Source organism: Neovison vison, chromosome 11 (assembly GCF_020171115.1).
Source record: "Neovison vison isolate M4711 chromosome 11, ASM_NN_V1, whole genome shotgun sequence".
Classification (NCBI taxonomy): Eukaryota; Metazoa; Chordata; class Mammalia; order Carnivora; family Mustelidae; genus Neogale; species Neogale vison.
The window spans coordinates 153423927-153445115 of record NC_058101.1 but is presented as its reverse complement, the minus strand read 5'-3'; the positions used below and the strand labels follow the sequence as shown (position 1 = coordinate 153445115).

General features: G+C 43.2%; 1 protein-coding gene across 1 annotated transcript in view; it reads right to left on the bottom strand.

Annotated features, from left to right (window-relative positions):
* Positions 1 to 3450: 3450 nt before the first annotated feature.
* C11H8orf74 (chromosome 11 C8orf74 homolog) overlaps positions 3451 to 21189 on the bottom strand; it is a 35828-nt gene continuing 18089 nt past the window's right edge. The window contains exons 3-4 of the mRNA XM_044268077.1: positions 6057 to 6460; positions 3451 to 3690 (exon numbers count right to left, since the gene is read on the bottom strand). Coding sequence (XP_044124012.1) covers positions 3451 to 3690; positions 6057 to 6460 — 644 coding nt within the window. The remainder of the gene's footprint in view (positions 3691 to 6056; positions 6461 to 21189) is intronic.

Sequence of the window (21189 nt, the reverse complement as noted above, 5' to 3'; positions counted from 1 at the left end):
GTAGTTTTTCCGCTTGGGGTTTCCATGTCTATGTGGTGTCAGTGTCCAGGCCTTACGTGAGCATAGGGGCACAGGTGGAGACTCTGCTTTCCCACAGTTGACTTGGGGTCCTCTGAGAGTTGCAGCAAAAGCCTGATCAGGGCTTCTTCTCAGGGGGGTGGGGAGATCCCCCAAGGGGATCACCCATTCTCTGATCTTACCTTGATGTAGAAGGCCCAATTTTAACTCTCAGTGTATATGTGGTCTGAGGCCTCCACTCCTGTCCCCATGCAGGCCTTAAATCCACTCACTGATGTGCCTTCTCACCTTGTTTTTGGTCTCTTGTGACTTCCCTGTCCCAGTCTCCTTCCCAAATGCAACTCAGCTACCCCTGAAATGGATATTTAACAAGCACTGAAACCAGAACTTCTGTATATTTGAGTAGGAGCTGGAGGAGGCAGGATGCTTAGGGTATCCCTCTCCCTCCCAGACAAACCTCCAGGCCTCCTCTGCTTATCCTCATTTGTCCTTGTCCACCAAATGATTGTGGAAGTCTGATGGGTTTTGGGGTATTTGTCTCCCTTGCTAATTGGGGAGAAACATGTTTTCTTTTTAAGAGAGAGAGAGAGAACGCATGAGGAGGAGAGAGAAGCAGAAGGAGAGGGAGAGAGAGAATATTAAGCAGGGTCTATGCCCAGCATGGAGCCCAATGTAGGGTTTGATCTCACAATCTTGAAATCATGACCTGAGCTTAAATCAAGAGTCAGATGCTTAACTGACTGAGCTACCATGATGTCCCCAGGAGAAATTCTTGAGGGTAGAAACTTCTAGCACAGGGCTGAGCCCAGTGGAGGATTCCATTGGGAAGGCAGGGTAGGAGAGATTCCTACCTCCATCATATGGTAAAGCCTACAACTCTGTTTTACCTTAGCAAGAGGGAGGAGTGTTTTATATCTGAGAAGTCTGGTAAGATTCTTCATATGCTCATCATCATTAGCCCTCAGGGAGATTCAAATTAAAACCATATTGAGATATCACCTTACACCAGTTAGAATGGCCAAAATTAACAAAACAGGAAACAACATGTGTTGGAGAGGATGTGGAGAAAGGGGAACCCTCTTACACTGTTGGTGGGAATGCAAGTTGGTGCAGCCTCTTTGGAGAACAGTGTGGAGATTCCTCAAGAAATTAAAAATAGAGCTTCCCTACGACCCTGCAATTGCACTCCTGGGTATTTACCCCAAAGATACAGATGTCGTGAAAAGAAGGGCCATCTGTACCCCAATGTTTATAGCAGCAATGGCCACAGTCGCCAAACTATGGAAAGAACCAAGATGCCCTTCAACGGATGAATGGATAAGGAAGATGTGGTCCATATACACTATGGAGTATTATGCCTCCATCAGAAAGGATGAATACCCACTTTTGTAGCAACATGGACGGGACTGGAAGAGATTATGCTGAGTGAAACCAGTCAAGCAGAGAGAGTCAATTATCATATGGTTTCACTTATTTGTGGAGCATAACAAATAGCATGGAGGACAAGGGGCGTTAGAGAGGAGTAGAGAATTTGGGTAAATTGGAAGGGGAGGTGAACCATGAGAGACTATGGACTCTGAAAAACAGTCTGAGGGGTTTGAAGTGGTGGGGGGTGGGAGGTTGGGGTACCAGGTGGTGGGTATTATAGAGGGCACGGCTTGCATGGAGCACAGGGTGTGGTGAAAAAATAATGAATACTGTTTTTCTGAAAATAAATAAATTGGAAAAAAAAAGATTCTTCATATCTGTTTGGACAGAGAAAGGAAGTTCCAGGGTTTTCTTAACATTTTCACTCATTCATTCATTCTTTCTTTCTTCATTCCCCAAATATTTTTAACATCTCCACCTAGTGTGGGGATGAAATGCTAGTTTTGACTCCAACCCTTCCAGGTTAAGGAGAAGAGCTACTCCTCAATGGGAGGGAGGGCCCTGCAGGCTGACCGTGTGGACACAGGGCTGCAAGAGACACTTTCTTCTCCCTCACAGCCACTACAGGGAGCACCCATCCCCTTGCTGGAGGAGTAATAGGAGGATACTGGTCAGGCTGTATGTCCATCCATGGGGATAGTGACTGGGGGTCCCTTGGCAGGAGACTTCCTGGGAAAGGTCCAGTTCCAGTGGGGAGGACAGCACCAACAGACCACTGTCCATACCTTTGTGTCCAAGTGGCCTGAGACTGAAAGGTTTCAAAGCCTCAGGGGTTCTGTGGGTCTATCTGGGCACCAGACACAGGGACAGGACAAGGCTGGGACCCTGAGTATGGATGAGATGGTTGAGCCACCATCCATGTGGAGAAAGGCAAGGTAAGAAGGAGCTATAAACCCTTTTATACTTGATTGACAACCACTACTTCCAGTGTCTCCTGGACATGAGAACAGAGCTTTCAGCCCAGTTTCTTGCCAAGAAAGTGAAAGAGACAGTGAGTGGCAATATCTTTTCTGCCCTGATCCTGGAAGCCACAGTCTCTTGTCAGTTACATGGCTGTGATAAGCCAACTACTACAGGATTTGTTTCCCTATCACCATAAGACATGATGCTGTAGGGGAAAAAGTGCAGAAATAAGAGTCCAGACACCTGAACTCTAGTCCTAATTCTCTCACTCCCTCTTGTGTGACCTTGATGTGGGTACTTGATCCCATTGACTCTTGAACCCCTTGAAAAATGGGAATAGCTAACCTTGCTTCATCATCTCCAGGTTAGAGTGGGAGAAAGACCTGACACCAGCTGGCAACACCCCCACCTAACAAAGAGGGAGAGCTGGGCCCTAGAGATAGAAGGGATGTGGGCAAGGTCACACAGCAGACCAGAAGCAGAGCTGGGTTCAAAGGCAGTTCTCTGGCTTCGGGCAGTACCGAGACCCCTGCCTCAGTCTAAGTGATGTAGGTTCTCACAAAATGAAGAGTTTTGCATAGGTTCTAGGCAGCTCTAGGTCTTCTAGCAGAGAGACTGGCATGTGCATAACAGGCTGTGGGCTGTCAGTCCTGTTGTACAAACTGCAGAATGGAAACAGAATCCTAGGTCCTGTTCCCACTCTAGCCAGAGAACCACTATGTTAGCTGGAATTCCTTCCTGGTGTCTGGTGTCACCCTCACTCTTATCCACTTAAACCTACTGGTGGTGGTTCTATCTTTAACGTCTAAACTCAGCCTTAGTTAACAAGTGATGTTTGCCTGCCCATGCAACACAAATTCTGTGCTCAGCAGAGTAAGACAGCTTTCTTCCACCACACAGGAAAAATCCATTTGGGTTGGATTTTCATGGGATAGAAGATAGAGGAAGACAGAAGAGGAAATATGAGGACTGTTGTTTTATTTCTTTTAATTGCTAGAAACCTTTGATCTACTGGGTGCTGAGCACATCACATAATACTTCCAAAATTGTCAACGGCTTTTCCTCAGTCAGTGTCTTCAGTCAATGGACACCAATGGCTTTCTACTTCTTCTTTGCTTTTGCTTTCTTTCCTTTGTTTGCTTTGTTGAACTTAAGAGCTTCATCTTGCCCTTGCTGGCCAGTGATTGCAAGTGGGGAAGGAATAGGAGCATTGAGGTTCAAAGTCTTCTTCTGAAGTTTCAGATCCAAAATGTCAAAAGTTATTTGTATCTCATACTGCAGCAGCTCCTTCAGGCATTCGATCTGGATGTGAATGGCCTCACTGATGAGATTTTCTAACTCCTGGAAGAAACGGAACATGGCTGGTGATCAGGGCCCTAGGAAAGGCTGAGGCTGTCTGCAGATACAGTCTTTCCACAGGATCCAACGCTGAACACATCAGCTCCTTTTTCTATTCTAGAACTTTCCACTTCCCCCACCAGCTCTCTTGGCCACCATTCTCCACCCTACTCTGTGCTCTGAGAGTCTGACTTATAAAGGCTGTCTCAACTGGCTACCTTACCCCTCTGGCTTTAGGCTGAATTCAGCCAATGGGAGGCGCTGGCAGGAGATCTGAGGCCGGAAGGAGAATGAAGTCTCTCGCCTCCCTCCCAGTCTGCTGTGGGCTGGCCGTGGCTCTTATCCTCTCCTTAAACTACACCTCCTGTCCCATAGCCTTCTCCCATAGCTCTCTTTTTGGACTTTCTTTCCTTCTCACTTCAGGACTACTGTAGCAATAACCCTATTTGAGTGGGTCATTTATTACTAATATTGTTCTGGGTCTATAGGCCAGTCGCATATTCCCATACCTTCTGATCAATGCGTGTTCCATTTGGATGTTATCCCCCTTCCCTACCCTCCTGCCCTCATCTCATTTTTACATCTTGAAGTTCTAGTAGCAGGCTTTATCAGAAGGGACAGGGCAAGTTACTCAGACAGTGGGCCTGTCCCTCAACCAGCCAGTCATGAGAAGAATAGAAACTCAGCCACCATCTGCCATGTTAAACAGGAGACACTATCTGTCATCTCAATCAGGACTATGGCATCATGGAATCCTGGAGACATGGACCATGTAACTGTGTTTCTCCAAATTCCCCGTTTGAACAACCAAACTGTAGAGGAGAATTTGTGCTTGTCTGGAGGGGACATTCTTGGAGTATCTGATTGCCTAGAAGATATCTCTTTGTGATCTCATATTTTAACTTAAAAATTCATGCAAAACCTGACATTTGCCCTGTACTATCTCCTGACTGTTTTTATATAAAAATAATATTCTTCCCCTAAGTCCTTGGGAAGGATCATTCTCCAAGAGGATGTATCATTTTATCCTGTGGTGTTCATCATCTCCAGCTCAGGCACAAGACTAAAGGCACACAGTGGAGGGGACTCTAGTCCATGAGCTCTACAAGGCAGGGCCAACAGCAAAGTAATGAGGGCTGGCAAGGGAAGCTGGGAGGGGCAGAGAAGGACAACTGTGTGAACAAGAAGCAGCAAGAGTGGGAGGGAAGGCAGCCCCTCACATTTCTGGCCTTGTCCACACATTCTTGAGTAAGGTCCCCCAGAGCGGGTAGAGACAAGCTGTTGCTTAGATTCTGCTGTGTTCTTGTTTGCTGGATATCTGAATGCTCTAAGATTGCATGGCAGCCTGATGTATTATTTCTCTGAAGACTTAACTTAACCTTAGAAGAGTATCATCTATTCTGTTGTGCTAATTTCTCTTTAAAGATTTTCCCCATGTTTTATATATATTTAAGGGAATATTTCATAGGGCCAGTCACTTTTTGGCTGATGATTTAGAGACCTTTTGAAATATATAGGCTCTGGGACTCTCTACCTCCATTTCAGCCCCAATCTCCCCAACACATGTACACAATTGTGTACACACATATGAGGACAATTGTCTCTGTGTTTACAGATGATGTGACAGTGATGATATAAGTGCCTATGTCTAGATTAAAAAATGAATTTGGACTCTTCCAGGCCCTTAAGAAGTTGGTGGCTCTGGGGCCATCCTAGTTACGATTAGTAAAGAGCTGGTCATTGAGCCTCTGGCTCCTGGAGCCTCAGTGGTCTTAAGAGTGGTCAACGAAGGAGCCCAATTTCTTAGATCCATGCCAGACTCTTCTAGGTTCTCTCTGATCCCCTAGCCCACAACTTTGCCTATCTCAGCATATCACCCACTTGGGCTATCCCCACTGGCCCTTCCTGTATCATCTTTCCCCACTATGAGGCCTCAAAGGATGAAGGACACTGAGAGAATCTGTGGTGATTCAGAGCCTAGGGTCTTCTTTAGTGGAATCTGTCACTGATGAATGTTGCAGTGGAAATAACTTGGACTTTGGGGTCAGCCAAGACTTAGCCTAAATGTAAACTCTATCCCTTGCTAGCTTGGTGACCCTGGGTGAGTCAATTAAATTTCCTGAGCTCCACTCCTCTCATTACTAAAATGGGTACATGAATTACATCTCACAGAGATGTTTCATGAAACATGCACACAAAACCTGTGGCCCCATGTTCAGTTTCTGTCTGTCCCCTTCTGCCCCATCCCATGTGTGCAGACAATGGGGTCCTCTCTGTGAGTATGACTCCAGCCGCCATGTTTTCTTGGTAGGAATGGGCATTTGTATGTGACAGGTGAACATCTTTCCACCTCACAAGCACAGCCTTACCTCTCTCTTCAGAACCCGACTGGGCTGCTCAGGCACCTCCGAGAATGTTCTCTGTAGCTTGTGCTCTTGCTCCAGGTGCAATGCCTCCTTTAGGAGCAACATATTCGTGCGTTTCTGCACCTCAGCCATATTGAGTTCTGCCATCTGCTGCTCAAGCTGCCAGATGTCCCTGTCCATGCCCTCAGCCAGAGGGAGGGGATGGGGCGGCGCACACACTTCCAGGTGTGTGACGGTCAGGTTGACCTCCTGGTCCTGGCCCAGGACATACTGGTAGAGTTTGTAGTGGCGGATAAAAGTGTTGTGGAAGTAGTCACAGAGGGCCAGCAGGTGGGTGGTGTTGAACTGCCCCTGGTAATCTCTGAGCTTGTTCCCCAGAATTGTCACAGCCTCAGTGATGGAGCAACCTGCAAGCACAGAGAGGCCAGGCATTAAGTGTGAACAGAGGTAGAGCTGCATTGATAGCTGATCAATATAGGTTCTGAATCCAGACCTTATGAACGCAGAGCCCACATCCTACCAGCTATTCTATATTACCATTTATTAGCTCTTAAAAACTATGGAGTGTATCACATTTTTCCTTTTGTCTTGACTTCTAGGAAGCTCAGTGCCTATTTTATGTAGTAATTTATATTTATCTCATTTTATATGGTTATCTCACTCTTTACCTATATTTTGACTTTTAACTCTCATTTTAAAGGTTTACTTCAGCTGTGCTTTATAATGTTTCCACTTCAAATCCCTCAGAAAGGAGATGAGGGTGTAGAAAAGAGATTCTGGTAAGAGTGGAGCATGAGATGATGAGAGACAGATGTCCAGGCAATTATTATGCTGTAGATGTGTGTCTCAGAGTTAGGCAAATATTGTTTCTACCATGCAACATTCTGCTCTGGGGTTACGCCATGGCCAATGCTTTTCCTGAGCAAACCTCTTCTCCCATATCCTCCCATTCACTCCTTTTCCTCACAACTCCATCAAAAGCTTGGTGTAGTGTTGTGGTTAAGGAGGTAGGACCCTTTGCAGCATATGATTGGATCTTAACACAGAGGGTGGTTCAGTAAATGGTCATTGCTAAATGATATGTATGCCCTGGTGAACAGACATCAGGCAGAGAAAGAGGCAAGACAAGGGAGAGAAAAAGAGTATGCCCTGGTGTAAGCATACCTGGGTCCTCACACAGATGCCTTCCCTGAAGTGCACTGTACACTCAGTCAAGTGTCTCTTGTTCCCTGATTCAGTGTCTATGTAAGACATATGGACATGTCTAAGGGAGCTTGGGCCAGCTGACCACCAAGTCACATGCTTTTGGGTATTCCACAGTTTTATCCACTGAAGATAGAGACCATGCGATGGATGCAGGGAGCCTGGCTTTACTCCTGGAGTGGAGCTCTAACATGTGTAGATCCCTTTCCTTGTCTTTCTTGTGTGAGCTCCCCATGGGGCTCTGGAAGAGTCTCTTACCTCTCCAGCCAGAGGTCTCCATGTTCTTTTAGGAGGGGCAGTTTCAGTCTTGTCCATGTGGTTTTTGTAAAGTCCTCCTCACCCCACCCCCAGTATATGTTCATTTTGGCTCCTCACTCTTGGCTCTGTAGGAGAATATTTACCTTAAATCTACCCAGAATACTGAGATAGTAAGGCATCACTGTTTTAGAAAAATGGTAGTAGATAAAGCACCACTTTGAGCCACTTTTGAGGCTCCACTTTGAGCCTCGTTAGAATGTACTAGGAAGTGTTACTTGGATGTAGACTTTAGTCTCCTGCAGAAGGGATGAAGAGGGACCTCTCCACTGTGCAGAATTGAAGGTTGTTGGGCTGTGTTTTCCCCGTCTTTCAAGGCAAATAAGCAGGTTCAGAGGCCCAAGAGAGTGCTTCTGTTTCAAAGTGGTGTAGAGGGAAGGTTTGGAGGCCTGAGACAGCTCTGTCACTTTCTAGCTATAACACTTGGGCCTTCATTCCCACAGATATAAAATGGGATAATTATACTTAGTTGATAGGATTGTTATGAGAATCAAATGGGATAATATGTCCAAGTGCCTTGCACAAAGCCTGCTACATGGTAGTAATTAATAAATGCTGTAGGAAAAGAAGAGTTTGTTTCTGCCCTCTGGGAAGTCTCTTCTAACCACATCTATTTTTCCTTCCTTCTATCTCTCCATCTATTCAACCACCCATCCATCCATTCATCAATCTGTCCATCCATCCATCCATCCATCCACCCATCCATCATCCATTCATCCATCCACTTGTCTGTCCATCCATCCATCTGTCATCCATTCATCCATCCACTTGTCTGTCCATTCATCCATCCATCCATCCACTCATCCACCCACCCACGTACATATCCATCCAAGATTAATTTGTCAACTGTTACTGAGTGCTTATTAATACTAAGTACTATGCTGGGTCTGGCAGTACTATGACAAGACACATTCCTTGACTTAAAAGTGCTCACAGGAGAGACACATAAGTAAATGTTACATGTATAAAGAGAAACAGAATCAGGTAAAGAGGAATGTTCAGCTGAGGACAGGGAGTCCCTCCTGAGAAGATAATGCATGAGGTACACCTCAGAGACTTAGTGATACTGAGCCAATAAAGATAGTAAAGAGAGAGGCACTTCATGGGTACAGCTGAGTGAGAGCATTGGGGCAAGAAGCTGCCTGGCATGAGTGCAGAATAAGACTGGGTTTGTTGTTGTTGGCACTTAGAAATGGAGGCAGCATATAGCAAGCACTGAGTGGAGAAGTAGGTGGGAAACAGATGGGAGGGCCTTGGAGGCTACATTCAGATTTCTGAGATTTGCACTGTAGGCAGTGCAGGGTCAGCACAGTGTTGTAGGCAGGTTGTACACATGGCTGTGGTTGCCTTGAATTAGATCGTACTGATGGTCATGTGGTGCTGGTGCATGTTGTGGCCCAGTCCAGATGGGAATTACTGTGGCCTGAGAATGCTAGGTTAGCAGGTATGGGCAGGAGAAGATTTGAGTGGCAGGACTGGTGGTCAGATGTGGAGTGTGGTAGCAACCTGCACCACTGCCACGTGCTCACTCTGGGACAGTTGGAGGGTGGCAGGGCCACCAATAGAATATGTTGTAGGTGAGACATTTACCTTTGACATGACCTCTGCCCTCAGAGAGCTTCCAGTTTGTAGAAAAGGTGACAATTACACAAATGCTTAGCCTAGCACAGGGCTTTGTGCACAGTAGGAGTCCATGAGTATTTAGCGAGTAAATGGACAAATTCTGATGTTAAGTGCAGTGACAGAACTGTTCATTTAACCACCGTGTGTCAAGAGCTCATCTGGCTTCCAGAGAGACAATGAAGGGCTAGGGAGGAAACACAGAGTATAATCCTGCTCAGAGCTACACAGGCTGGGTGCGCACAGAATAGGAAGAAGTGACTTTGTCAGGGAAGGTGGGGAGCAGTTCTCTGAGTAGGGGATGAAAGAGATGAGATGACCAATGTCAGAGGAGTTACTTGGCAGAGAGAGGTAGGAAAGAGTGAAGCAAGCAGGGGTAACATCGTGTACAAAGGCCCTGTGGTTGAAGAAAGCATGGCCTATTTGAGGAACTAGAAGGCTGGGGGATGAGGGGTTGGCAGGCTAGAAGGCAGCTGGTAAAAGATGAGGTTGGATTCTAGATGAGGTTGGGAGATCGGCAGTGGCCTAGAGGTGCTGGGCCTCCTAAGCCCCTATGGGAGGAATTTGGTCTTCAGTCCTTAATAGTGGTATTGTTAAAACAATGCCCCTTCCACAACATGGTCAGATCATGATCCTCCTCCTCTCCCTCTCCCTCAGCTCCTGCCTGGCACACTGACTTTTCCCTATTTTTCTACCATACCCTGTATACCCTTGTGCCAGGCCTTGGCCTAGGATGCCCTTTCTGGCTGTGGACATACTCCTCACTTTCAGGATGCCAGCTTCCCACAGAACCCTCCTGGGCCACTCCACCCCCACCCCATTTTCCGAATAAAATAGTTATTTATTGTATGAAGCAAAAGTGAAAGTGCTGAGATGCCCTTCAACAGACAAATGGATAAAGAAGATGTGGTCCATATATACAGTGGAATATTATGCAGCCCTCAGAAAGGATGAATACCCAGCTTTTGCATCTATTTGGATGGGACTTGGAGGAGATAATACTGAGTGAAATAAGTCAAGCAGAGAAAGTCAATTGTCATATGGTTTCACTTACTTGTGAAACATAAGGAATAGCATGGAGGACATTAGGAGAAGGAAGGGAAAAATGAAGGGGGGAGATTAGAGGGGAAGATGAACCGTGAGAGACTGTAGACTCTGAGAAACAAACTGAGGGTTTTAGAGGGGAGAGAGGTGGGGGGATGTGTTGGCCCAGTGATGTTAAGGAGGGAATGTATTGCATGGAGCACTGGATGTTATGCGAAAATAATGAGTCTTGGAATACTACGTCAAAATCTAATGAAGTGTTGGAGAGGATGTGGAGAAAGGGGAACCCTCTTACACTGTTGGTGTGAATGTAAGTTGGTGTAGCCACTTTGGAAAACAGTGTGGAGATTCCTCAAAAAATTAAATATAGAGCTACCCTATGACCCTGCAATTGCACTACTGGGTATTTACCCCAAAGATATAGATGTAGTGAAAAGAAGAGCCCAATGTTCATAAGCAATGGCCACAGTCACCAAACTATGGAAAGAGCCAAGATGTCCTTCAATAGACAAATGGATAAAAAAGATATGGTCCATATATGCAACGAAATATTATGCCTCCATCAGAAAAGATGAATACCCGATTTTGTATCAACATGGACGGGATTGAAGGAGATAATGCTGAGTGAAATAATTCAAGCAGAAAGAGTCAATTATCATATGATTTCACTTGTGGAGTATAAGGAATAACTTGAAGGATGTTAGGAGACAGAAAGGAAAAGTGAAATGGGGGAAGTTGGAGGGGGAGATGAAGCCAGAGACTGTGGACTCTAAGAAACAAACTGAGGATTTTAGAGGAGAGGAGGGTATGTGGACAGGTGAACCTGGTGGTGGATATTAAGGAGGGCATGTACTGCATGGAGCACTGGGTGTTGTGCATAAACAATGAATCTTGGAACACTAAAAAAATAAAATTACATAAAAAAAAGAATGATGGGGAGGAGTCAAGATGGCAGAGAAGTAGCAGGCTGAGACTACACCAGGTAGCAGGAGATGAGCTAGATAGCTTATCTAAATATTTCAAACACCTACAAATCCAATGGGAGATCGAAGAGAAGAACAGCAATTCTAGAAACAGAAAATCAACCACTTTCTGAAAGGCAGGACTGGCGGAGAAGTGAATCCAAAGCGACGGGAAGATGACTGGGGAGGGGTAAGGGCTGGCTCCTGGAAAGCGGCGGAGCAACGGAGCACAAAATCAGGACTTTTAAAGTTTGTTCCGCTGAGGGACATCGTTCCAGAGGCTACACCGGGGTGAAGCCCATGCGGGGTCAGCGTGGCCTCAGGTCAGCAGGGTCACAGAAGGATCGGGGTGTCTGAGTGTCACAGAGCTTGCAGGTATTAGAACGGGGAAGCCGGCTACAGAGACAGAGATGAGGAGTGAGCTCTCAGCTCAGAGTTACCTTGAACCGGTCGCAGGCTCGGTGAGCTCAGAGCGCGGCCAGAGCTCAGGCAGACAGGAGTTATTGGGTGCTATTCTCTGAGGGCGCACTGAGGAGTGGGGCACTGGGCTCTCGGCTCCTCTGGGAGGCGACCATTTTCATTCCCGTCCTCCAGAACTCTACGGAAAGCGCTCAGGGAACAAAAGCTCCTGAAAGCAAACCCAAGCTGATTACTCAGCCCTGCCCCTGGTAAGAGTGGTACAATTCCACCTGGGGCAAAGACACTTGAGAATCACTACAACAGGCCCCTCCCCCAGAAGATCAACAAGAAATCCAGTCAGGGGGCGCCTGGGTGGCTCAGTGGGTTAAGCCGCTGCCTTCGGCTCAGGTCATGATCTTGGGGTCCTGGGATCGAGTCCCACATTGGGCTCTCTGCTCAGCAGGGAGCCTGCTTCCCTCTCTCTCTCTCTCTGCCTGCCTCTCTGTCTACTTGTGATCTCTCTCTGTCAAATAAATAAATAAATAAATAAATAAATAAATAAATCCAGTCAGGACCAAGTTCACCCACCGAGGAGTGCAAGTTCAATACCAAGGAGAGCAGCGGAATTCCAGAGGAGGAGCTAGCAAAGCACGGAACTCATGGCTTTCTCCCCATGATTCTTTAGTCTTACAGTTAATTTATTTTTTTTTTCAATTTTTTTTTCTTCTTCTGCTAACTTTTTTTTAACTCTTACCCTTTTCTTTTGTAAAGTTTTTTAACTAGTTTATCTAATATATATATATATATATTTTCTTTTTTAATTTTTTCTTTATTTGTATTCTTTTTTAAATTTTTTTTTCTGAACCTCTTTTTATCCCCTTTCTCCCCCCCACGATTTGGGATCTCTTCTGATTTGGTTAAAGTGTATTTTCCTGGGGTCTTTGCCTCCCTTTTAGTATTTTACTTGCTCCTTCATATACTCTTATCTGGACAAAATGACAAGGTAGAAAAATTCACCTCAAAAAAAAGAACAAGAGGCAGTACTGAAGGCTAGGGACCTAATCAATACAGACATTGGTAATATGTCAGATCTAGAGTTCAGAATGATAATTCTCAAGGTTCTAGCCGGGCTTGAAAAAGGCATGGAAGATATTAGAGAAACCCTCTTGGGAAATATAAAAGCCCTTTCTGGAGAAATAAAAGAACTAAAATCTAACCAAGTTGAAATTTAGAAAAGCTATTAATGAGGTGCAATAAAAAATGGAGGCTCTTACTGCTAGGATAAATGAGGCAGAAGAAAGAATTAGCGATATAGAAGACCAAATGATAGAGAATAAAGAAGCTGAGCAAAAGAGGGACAAACAGCTACTGGACCATGAGGGGAGAATTCGAGAGATAAGTGACACCATAAGATGAAATAACATTAAAATAATTGGGATTCCAGAAGAAGAAGAAAGAGAGTGGGGAGCAGAAGGTATATTGGAGAGAATTATTGGAGAGAATTTCCCTAATATGGAAAAGGGAATAAGCATCAAAATCCAGGAGGTGCAGAGAACCCCCGTCAAAATCAACAAGAATATGTCCACACCCCCTCATCTAATAATAAAATTTACAAGTCTCAGTGACAAAGAGAAAATCCTGAAAGCAGTCCGGGAAAAAAAGTCTGTAACATACAATGGTAAAAATATTAGTTTGGCAGCAGACTTATCCACAGAGACCTGGCAGGCCAGAAAGAGCTGGCATGATATATTCAGAGCACTAAACGAGAAAAACATGCAGCCAAGAATACTATATCCAGCTAGGCTATCATTGAAAATAGAAGGAGAGATAAAAATCTCCCAGGACAAACAAAAACTGAAAGAATTTGCAAACATCAAACCAGATCTACAGGAATTGAAAGGAGTCCTCTAAGCAAAGAGAGAGCCTACAAGTGGTAGATCAGAAAGGAACAGAGACAATATACAGTAACAGTCACCTTACAGGCAATACAATGGCACTAAATTCATATCTCTCAATAGTTACTCTGAATGTTAATGGGCTAAATGCCCCAATCAAAAGACACAGGGTATCAGAATGGATAAAAAAAACAAAACCCATCTATATGTTGCCTGCAAGAAACTCATTTTAGATCCGAAGACAGCTCCAGATTTAAAGTGAGGGGGTGGAAAACAATGTACCATGCTAATGGACATCAGAAGAAAGCAGGGGTGGCAATTCTTATATCAGATTAGATTTTAAGCCAAAGACTATAATAAGAGATGAGGAAGGACACTATATCATACTCAAAGGGTCTGTCCAACAAGAAGATCTAACAATTTTAAATATCTATGTCCCTATCATGGGAGCAGTCAACTATATAAACCACTTAATAACAAAATCAAAGAAACACATCAACAATAATACAATAATAGTAGGGGACTTTAACACTCCCCTCACTGAAATGGACAGATCATCCAAGCAAAAGATCAGCAAGGAAATAAAGGCCTTAAATGATACACTGGATGAGATGGACATCACAGATATATTCAGAACATTTCATCCCAAAGCAACAGAATACACATTCTTCTCTAATACACATGGAACACTCTCCAGAATAGATCACATCCTGGGTATTAAATCAGGTCTCAACTGGTATCAAAAGATTGGGATCATTCTCTGCATATTTTCAGACCACAATTCTCTGAAGCTAGAACTCAACCACAAGAGGAAGTTTGGAAAGAACCCAAATACATAGAGACTAAACAGAATCCTTTTAAAGAATGAATGGGTCAACCAGGAAATTAAAGAAGAATTGAAAAAATTCATGGAAACAAATGATGATGAAAACACAACAGTTCAAAATCTGTGGGACACAGTAAAGGCAGTCCTGAGAGGAAAATATATAGTGGTACAAGCCTTTCTCAAGAAACAAGAGAGGTCTCAAGTACAAAACCTAACCCTACACCTAAAGGAGCTGGAGAAAGAACAAGAAAGAAACTCTAAACCCAGCAGGAGAAGAGAAATCATAAAGATCAGAGCAGAATCAATGAAATAGAAACCAAAAAAACAATAAAGCAAATCAACAAAACTAGGAGCTGGTTCTTTGAAAGAATTAATAAGATTGATAAACCCCTGGCCAGACTTATCAAAAAGAAAAGAGAAAGGACCCAAATAAATAAAATCATGAATGAAAGAGGAGAGATCACAACTAACACCAAAGAAATACAAACAATTATAAGAACATACTATGAGCAACTCTATGCAAACAAATTTGACAATCTGGAAGAAATGGATGCATTCCTAGAGACATATAAACTACCACAACTGAACCAGGAAGAAATAGAAAGCCTGAACAGACCCATAACCAGTAAGGAGATTGAAACAGTCATCAAAATCTCCAAACAAACAAAAGCCCAGGGCCAGACGGCTTCCCGGGGGAATTCTACCAAACATTTAAAGAAGGACTAATTCCTATTCTCCTGAAAATATTCTATTTCTTGTTCCAAAAAATAGAAATGGAAGGAAAACTTCCAAACTCATTTTATGAGGTTAGCATCTCCTTGATCCCAAAACCAGACAAGGATCCCATCAAAAAAGAGAACTACAGACCAATATCCTTGATGAACACAGATGCGAAAATTCTCACCAAAATACCAGCCAATAGGATTTGACAGTACATTAAAAGGATTATTCATCACGACCAAGTGGGATTTATTCCAGGGCTGCAAAGTTGGTTCAACATCTGCAAATCAATCAATGTGATACAACACGTTAATAAAAGAAAGAACAAGAAACATATGATACTCTCAATAGATGCTGAAAAAGCATTTGACAAAGTACAGCATCCCTTCCTGATCAAAACTCTTCAAAGTGCAGGGATAGAGGGCACATACCTCAATATTATCAAAGCCATCTATGAAAAACCCACTGGAAATATCATTCTCAATGGAGAAAAACTGAAAGCTTTTCCGATAAGGTCAGGAACACGGCAGGGATGTCCATTATCACCACTGCTATTCAACATAGTACTAGAAGTCCTAGCCTCAGCAATCAGACAACAAAAGGAAATTAAAGGCATCCAAATCGGCAAAGAAGAAGTCAAACTATCAGTCTTCGCAGATGATATGATACTCTATGTGGAAAACCTAAAAGACTCCACTCCAAAACTGCTAGAACTTGTACAGGAATTCAGTCAAGTGTCAGGATATAAAATCAATGCACAGAAATCAGTTGCATTTCTCTATTCCAACAAGACAGAAGAAAGAGAAATTAAGGAGTCAATCCCATTTACAATTGCACCCAAAACTAAAAGATACCTAGGAATAAACCTAACCAAAGAGGCTAAGAATCTATACTCGGAAAACTATAAAGTACTCATGAAAGAAATTGAGGAAGACACAAAGAAATGGAAAAATGTTCCATGCTCTTGGATTGGAAGAACAAATATTGTGAAAATGTCTATGCTACCTAAAGCAATCTACACATTTAATGCAATTTCTATCAAAATACCATCCATTTTTTTCAAAGAAATGGAACATATAATCCTAAAATTTATATGGAACCAGAAAAGACCTCGAATAGCCAAAGGAATATTGAAAAAGGAAGCCAAAATGGTGGCATCACAATTCTGGACTTCAAGCTTTATTACAAAGCTGTCATCATCAAGTCAGCATGGTATTGGCACAAAGACAGACACATAGATGAATGGAACAGAATAGAGAGCCCAGAAATAGACCCTCAACTCTACGGTCAACTAATCTTCGACAAAGCAGGAAAGAATATCCAATGGAAAAAAGACAGACTCTTCAATAAATGGTGTTGGGAAAATTGGACAGCCACATGCAGAAAAATGAAATTGGACCATTTCCTTACACCACACATGAAAATAGACTCAAAGTGAATGAAGGACCTCAATGTGAGAAAGGAATCCATCAAAATTCTTGAAGAGAACACAGGCAGCAACCTCTTCAACCTCAGCTGCAGCAACATCTTCCTAGGAACATCGCCAAAGGCAAGGGAAGCAAGGGCAAAAATGAACTATTGGGATTTCATCAAGATCAAAAGCTTTTGCACAGCAAAGGAAACAGTTAACAAAACCAAAAGACAACTGAGAGAATGGGAGAAGATATTTGCAAATGACATATCAGATAAAGGGCTAGTGTCCAAAATCTATAAAGAACTTATCAAACTCAACACCCAAAGAACAAATAATCCAATCAAGAAATGGGCAGAAGACATGAACAGACATTTCTGCAAAGAAGACATCCAGATGGCCAACAGACACATGAAAAAGTGCTCCACATCTCGGCATCAAGGAAAAACAAATCAAAATCACAATGAGATACCACCTTACACCAGTCAGAATGGCTAAAATTAACAAGTCAGGAAATGACAGATGCTGGCGAGGATGCGGAGAGAGGAGAACCCTCCTGTACTATTGGTGGGAATGCAAGCTGGTGCAACCACTCTGGAAAACAGCATGGAGGTTCCTCAAAATGTTGAAAATAGAACTGCCCTATGACCCAGCAATTGCACTACTGGGTATTTACCCTAAAGATACAAACGTAGTGATCCAAAGGGGCACCCGAATGTTTATAGCAGCAATGTCTACTATAGCCAAACTATGGAAAGAACCTAGATGTCCATCAACAGTTGAATGGATAAAGAAGATGTCGTGTATATAGACAATGGAATACTATGCAGCCATCAAAAGAAATGAAATCTTGCCATTTGTGACTATGTGGATGGATCTAGAGGGTATCATGCTTAGCGAAATAAGTCAATCAGAGAAAGACAACTATCATATGATCTCCCTGATATGAGGAACTGGAGATGCAACATGGGGAGTTAAGGGGATAGGAGAAGAATAAATGAAACAAGATGGGATTGGGAGGGAGACAAACCATAAGTGACTCTTAATCTCACAAAACAAACAGGGTTGCTGGGGGGAGGGATGTTGGGAAAGGGGAGTGGGGTTATGGACATTGGGGAGGGTATGTGCTGTGGTGAGTGCTGTGAAGTGTGTAAACCTGGTGATTAACAGACCTGTACCCCTGGGGATAAAAACACATTATATGTTTATAAGAAATAATAAAAAAAAAGAATGATGCCCTGTATGGTGACTAACATAATAAAAAATAAAAAATAAAATACCCCCCAAAGTTTTTAAGTTTATTGAACATAAATAAAACAATTAATTTTGTAAATTTTTTGTCAAGGAAATGACACTTTTGCATGACATTTTAAGATTTGAAGCATTGTTATTATGCATATACATAAATTGCTTCTTTGAACATGTAATTTGATAATCACAATTTACATAAATAAATTACATTAAGATTACTTAGAAGGTACAGTTGTAATGTTACTTTAGATATTGAGAGCTTTTTATTTTTTATTTTAAAAATTTTTATAGTTATGTTAGTCACCATAAAATACTTCATTAGTTTTTGTTTCAGTGTTCCAAGTTTTATTGGTTATAAATTTTTAAAAAGGTCTATTTATTTATTTATTTATGATTAGAGAGAGAGAGAGAGAGAGCATGAGTGGGGAGATAGAGAGGGACAGATGGCAAGGGAAAGAGAAAATCCCCAAGCAGACTCTGCTGAATATGGAGCCAGAAATGGGCTCAAACCCAACCATGAGATCATGACCTGAGTCAAAATCAAAAGTCAGACACTTAACCAACTGACCCACCCAGGTGCTCCCACCTATTGATACCTTTTAAATTTTGAATTTAGGGACACCTGGGTGGCTCAGTGGGTTAAAGCCTCTGCCTTCAGCTCAGTTCATGATCCCAGGGTCCTGGGATCGAGCCCCTCATCGGGCTCTCTGCTCAGCAGGGAGCCTGCTTCCTCCTCTCTCTCTGCCTGCCTTTCCACCTACTTGTGATCTCTGTCTGTCAAATAAACAAATAAAATATTTTAAAAAATTTGAATTTAATTTAAAAATTTTATTCACCTTTAAAATTTTTTTTTAATTTTTAAATTAAAATTCAATTAGCCAGGGTTTAGTACTCCCCATTAGTTTTTCATATATATAATGTTCAGTGACTCATTAGTTTAACTCTAAATTAAATAGAAAGAATATGGTTTATATATATATAAAGCAGATGTACCTGCAATATGTAATCAGAATATTTATGATGTTAAAATTTCAAAGGGGTGGATCATTAAGGAAAAATGTCTAAAATGCGTCCTCAGTATGATCCAGCGACTCCACTTCGGAATATATATCCAAGGAAATGAAATCAGGGACTTGAAGAGCTATTTGTACTCCTTGTTCATGGCAGCATTATTCACATTAGCCAAGACACTAAGTGTCTGTTGATGGGTGAATGGTTAAAGACATTGTGAGATACATAGATATAGAATATATAGAGAGAATTCTATGTCTATCATATATATAATATATCTCTATGTAGAATATATATAAAGAATATCTATTTATATACATAGAATATTACTCAATCTTAAAAAAGAAGGAAATCCTGCCATTCCCAGCAACATTGAGGGACCTGGAGGACCTTATGCTAATTGAAATAAGCAAGATGCAGAAAGACAAATGATGCCACATCCCACTTACATGTGAAATCTAAAAAAGTGAAACTCAGAGAAGCAGAGAGTAGAATGATGGTTTCCAAGGACTGAGGGGAGGGGAAAATGGGGGAGATGTTGGTCAAGGAGCATAAAGTTCTAGTTATGCAGGATGAATAAGTTCTGGAGATCTTCTGTACGGGATAGTGCCAAGAGCTAGCAATATTGTTTGCATATTTGAAATTAGCCAAGAGAGTAGATCTTAAATATTCTCACTGCAAATAAATTGGTAACTGTGTGAAATAACTAATTAGCCTGATTGTGGTAATCATGTAAATATTTGTAAATATTTTTGTCAATTATACCTCAATAAGGCTCGGGGTATTTCCCACGGAAAATATTCAGAAAATAAATAAAACAGCTTCTAGGGAAATGGATAATGCTTTAGAGTGCTGCAGTGTGCAAGGCCCTTTTCCTCCATTTTCTGTTTTGATTCTCAGAGCCTCTCACCTGTGTCACAGAGCTCCAGCAGGCCCTGGAACAATGGCCCATGTGTTCCTTGGACCATCTCTTGTGCTGAGAACTATCTGTCCAGGCAGATGATCTTGGGGACCCCTTCATTCCTGAACTTGTGTCCCAGGTCTGCAGTGGGGAGGGGGACGCGGGACCAGTTGGAGCCCTGTGTTCCATAATCACTTGGAGCTTTCCAAAAATACAGACACTGCCTGCCCCCCCCAACCCCAGCCACACACACACACACACACACACACACACACATCTCAAAAAAGGAAGTGCTGACTCAAGAGGGCTAGCTTGGGAATGGTTGTTCCTCAGTTATGAGCTAGATTGAGCCCAAAAACTCAGACATTGACATGCAGGGAGTCATGAAATTCTCACCTGGTAAAGGATAAAGCCAAAGCCCCCAGATGCCCCATTCTGCTAAGCGACCTTTACATATAGCACCTGTCTTCAGAACCTCAGTCCCCTCACCTATCACATGGCCACTAGGTCCCTTCCTGCATAGATATAAGCTTTGTGCTGCTCGGATCCGGTGGGCCTGTCATTCTAATTTTTTTTTTTTTTTTTTGGTTTTGGAGAGGGCATGGACTATCATACAGAATATACAAGACTCCATTTTAAAAAAACTTTTATTTATTTGACAGAGATCACAAGTAGGCAGGGAGGCAAGCAGAGAGAGAGAGGAGGAAGCAGGCTCCCCGCTGAGCAGAGAGAACCTGATGTGGGGCTCCATCTCAGGACCCCGAGACCATGACCTGAGCCGAAGGCAGAGGCTTTAACCCACTGAGCCACCCAGGTGTCCCATCCATTTTTTTAAATAGTACTCATGTACATTACATAATGACATGACAAGAGTTGAAGACTCCTCTAAAAGAAACATGCAAAGCAAGTACGCCGGTGGAGGCAAAACCAGGCCCTGCAGTGTGGCAAGGAGGAAGGGGAAACATGAGGAGATGGGGTGGGTGCTTGCATGAGGAAGGCATCCTGATGCAGGATACTGGGGGCCAGGAATCATGGAGGGATTCCTACAAAAAGGATACTGGGAGCCCAGAGTGGAAGAATGGGGAGGTTGGCAGGAGATGGTGGGGAAGAGCATTCCTGGAGAAGGGACCACAGGGATAAAGGCTGGATGCAAGTAGGGTACAGTGTGGGCATGTGCATGATCCACATGGCTCAGAGTTTCTGGGAGGAAAAGCTGGAGTCTGGGGGACTTGCCTGGGGGAACAGAAGGGCTTTGTGTCTTCAGTTTGCAAAGGCCAAGCTTGTGTATGTCACATGAAAAAGCTGGACTTCAAAACAGAAGCTGGGCTCCTCAACCAGAATTTGTGGACCCCAAGGATGGGCCACAAGGCTAACTAGCACTTCTAAAACTGCATCCAGAATTTCACATGCATCCCCCCACCCCAGGGGAGTGTGTGCAAAGAAAGAACCATCACATTTCTGAAAGGAAATGAACTGTGGCTGAGAGCTGCAGAGCCACTCAGAGGTCTGAAGAAGGGAAGGGAGAGGTCAGCTGGGCATTTCAGAAGCATGGTGGTTATGTGCAGAGGATGGCAGGCA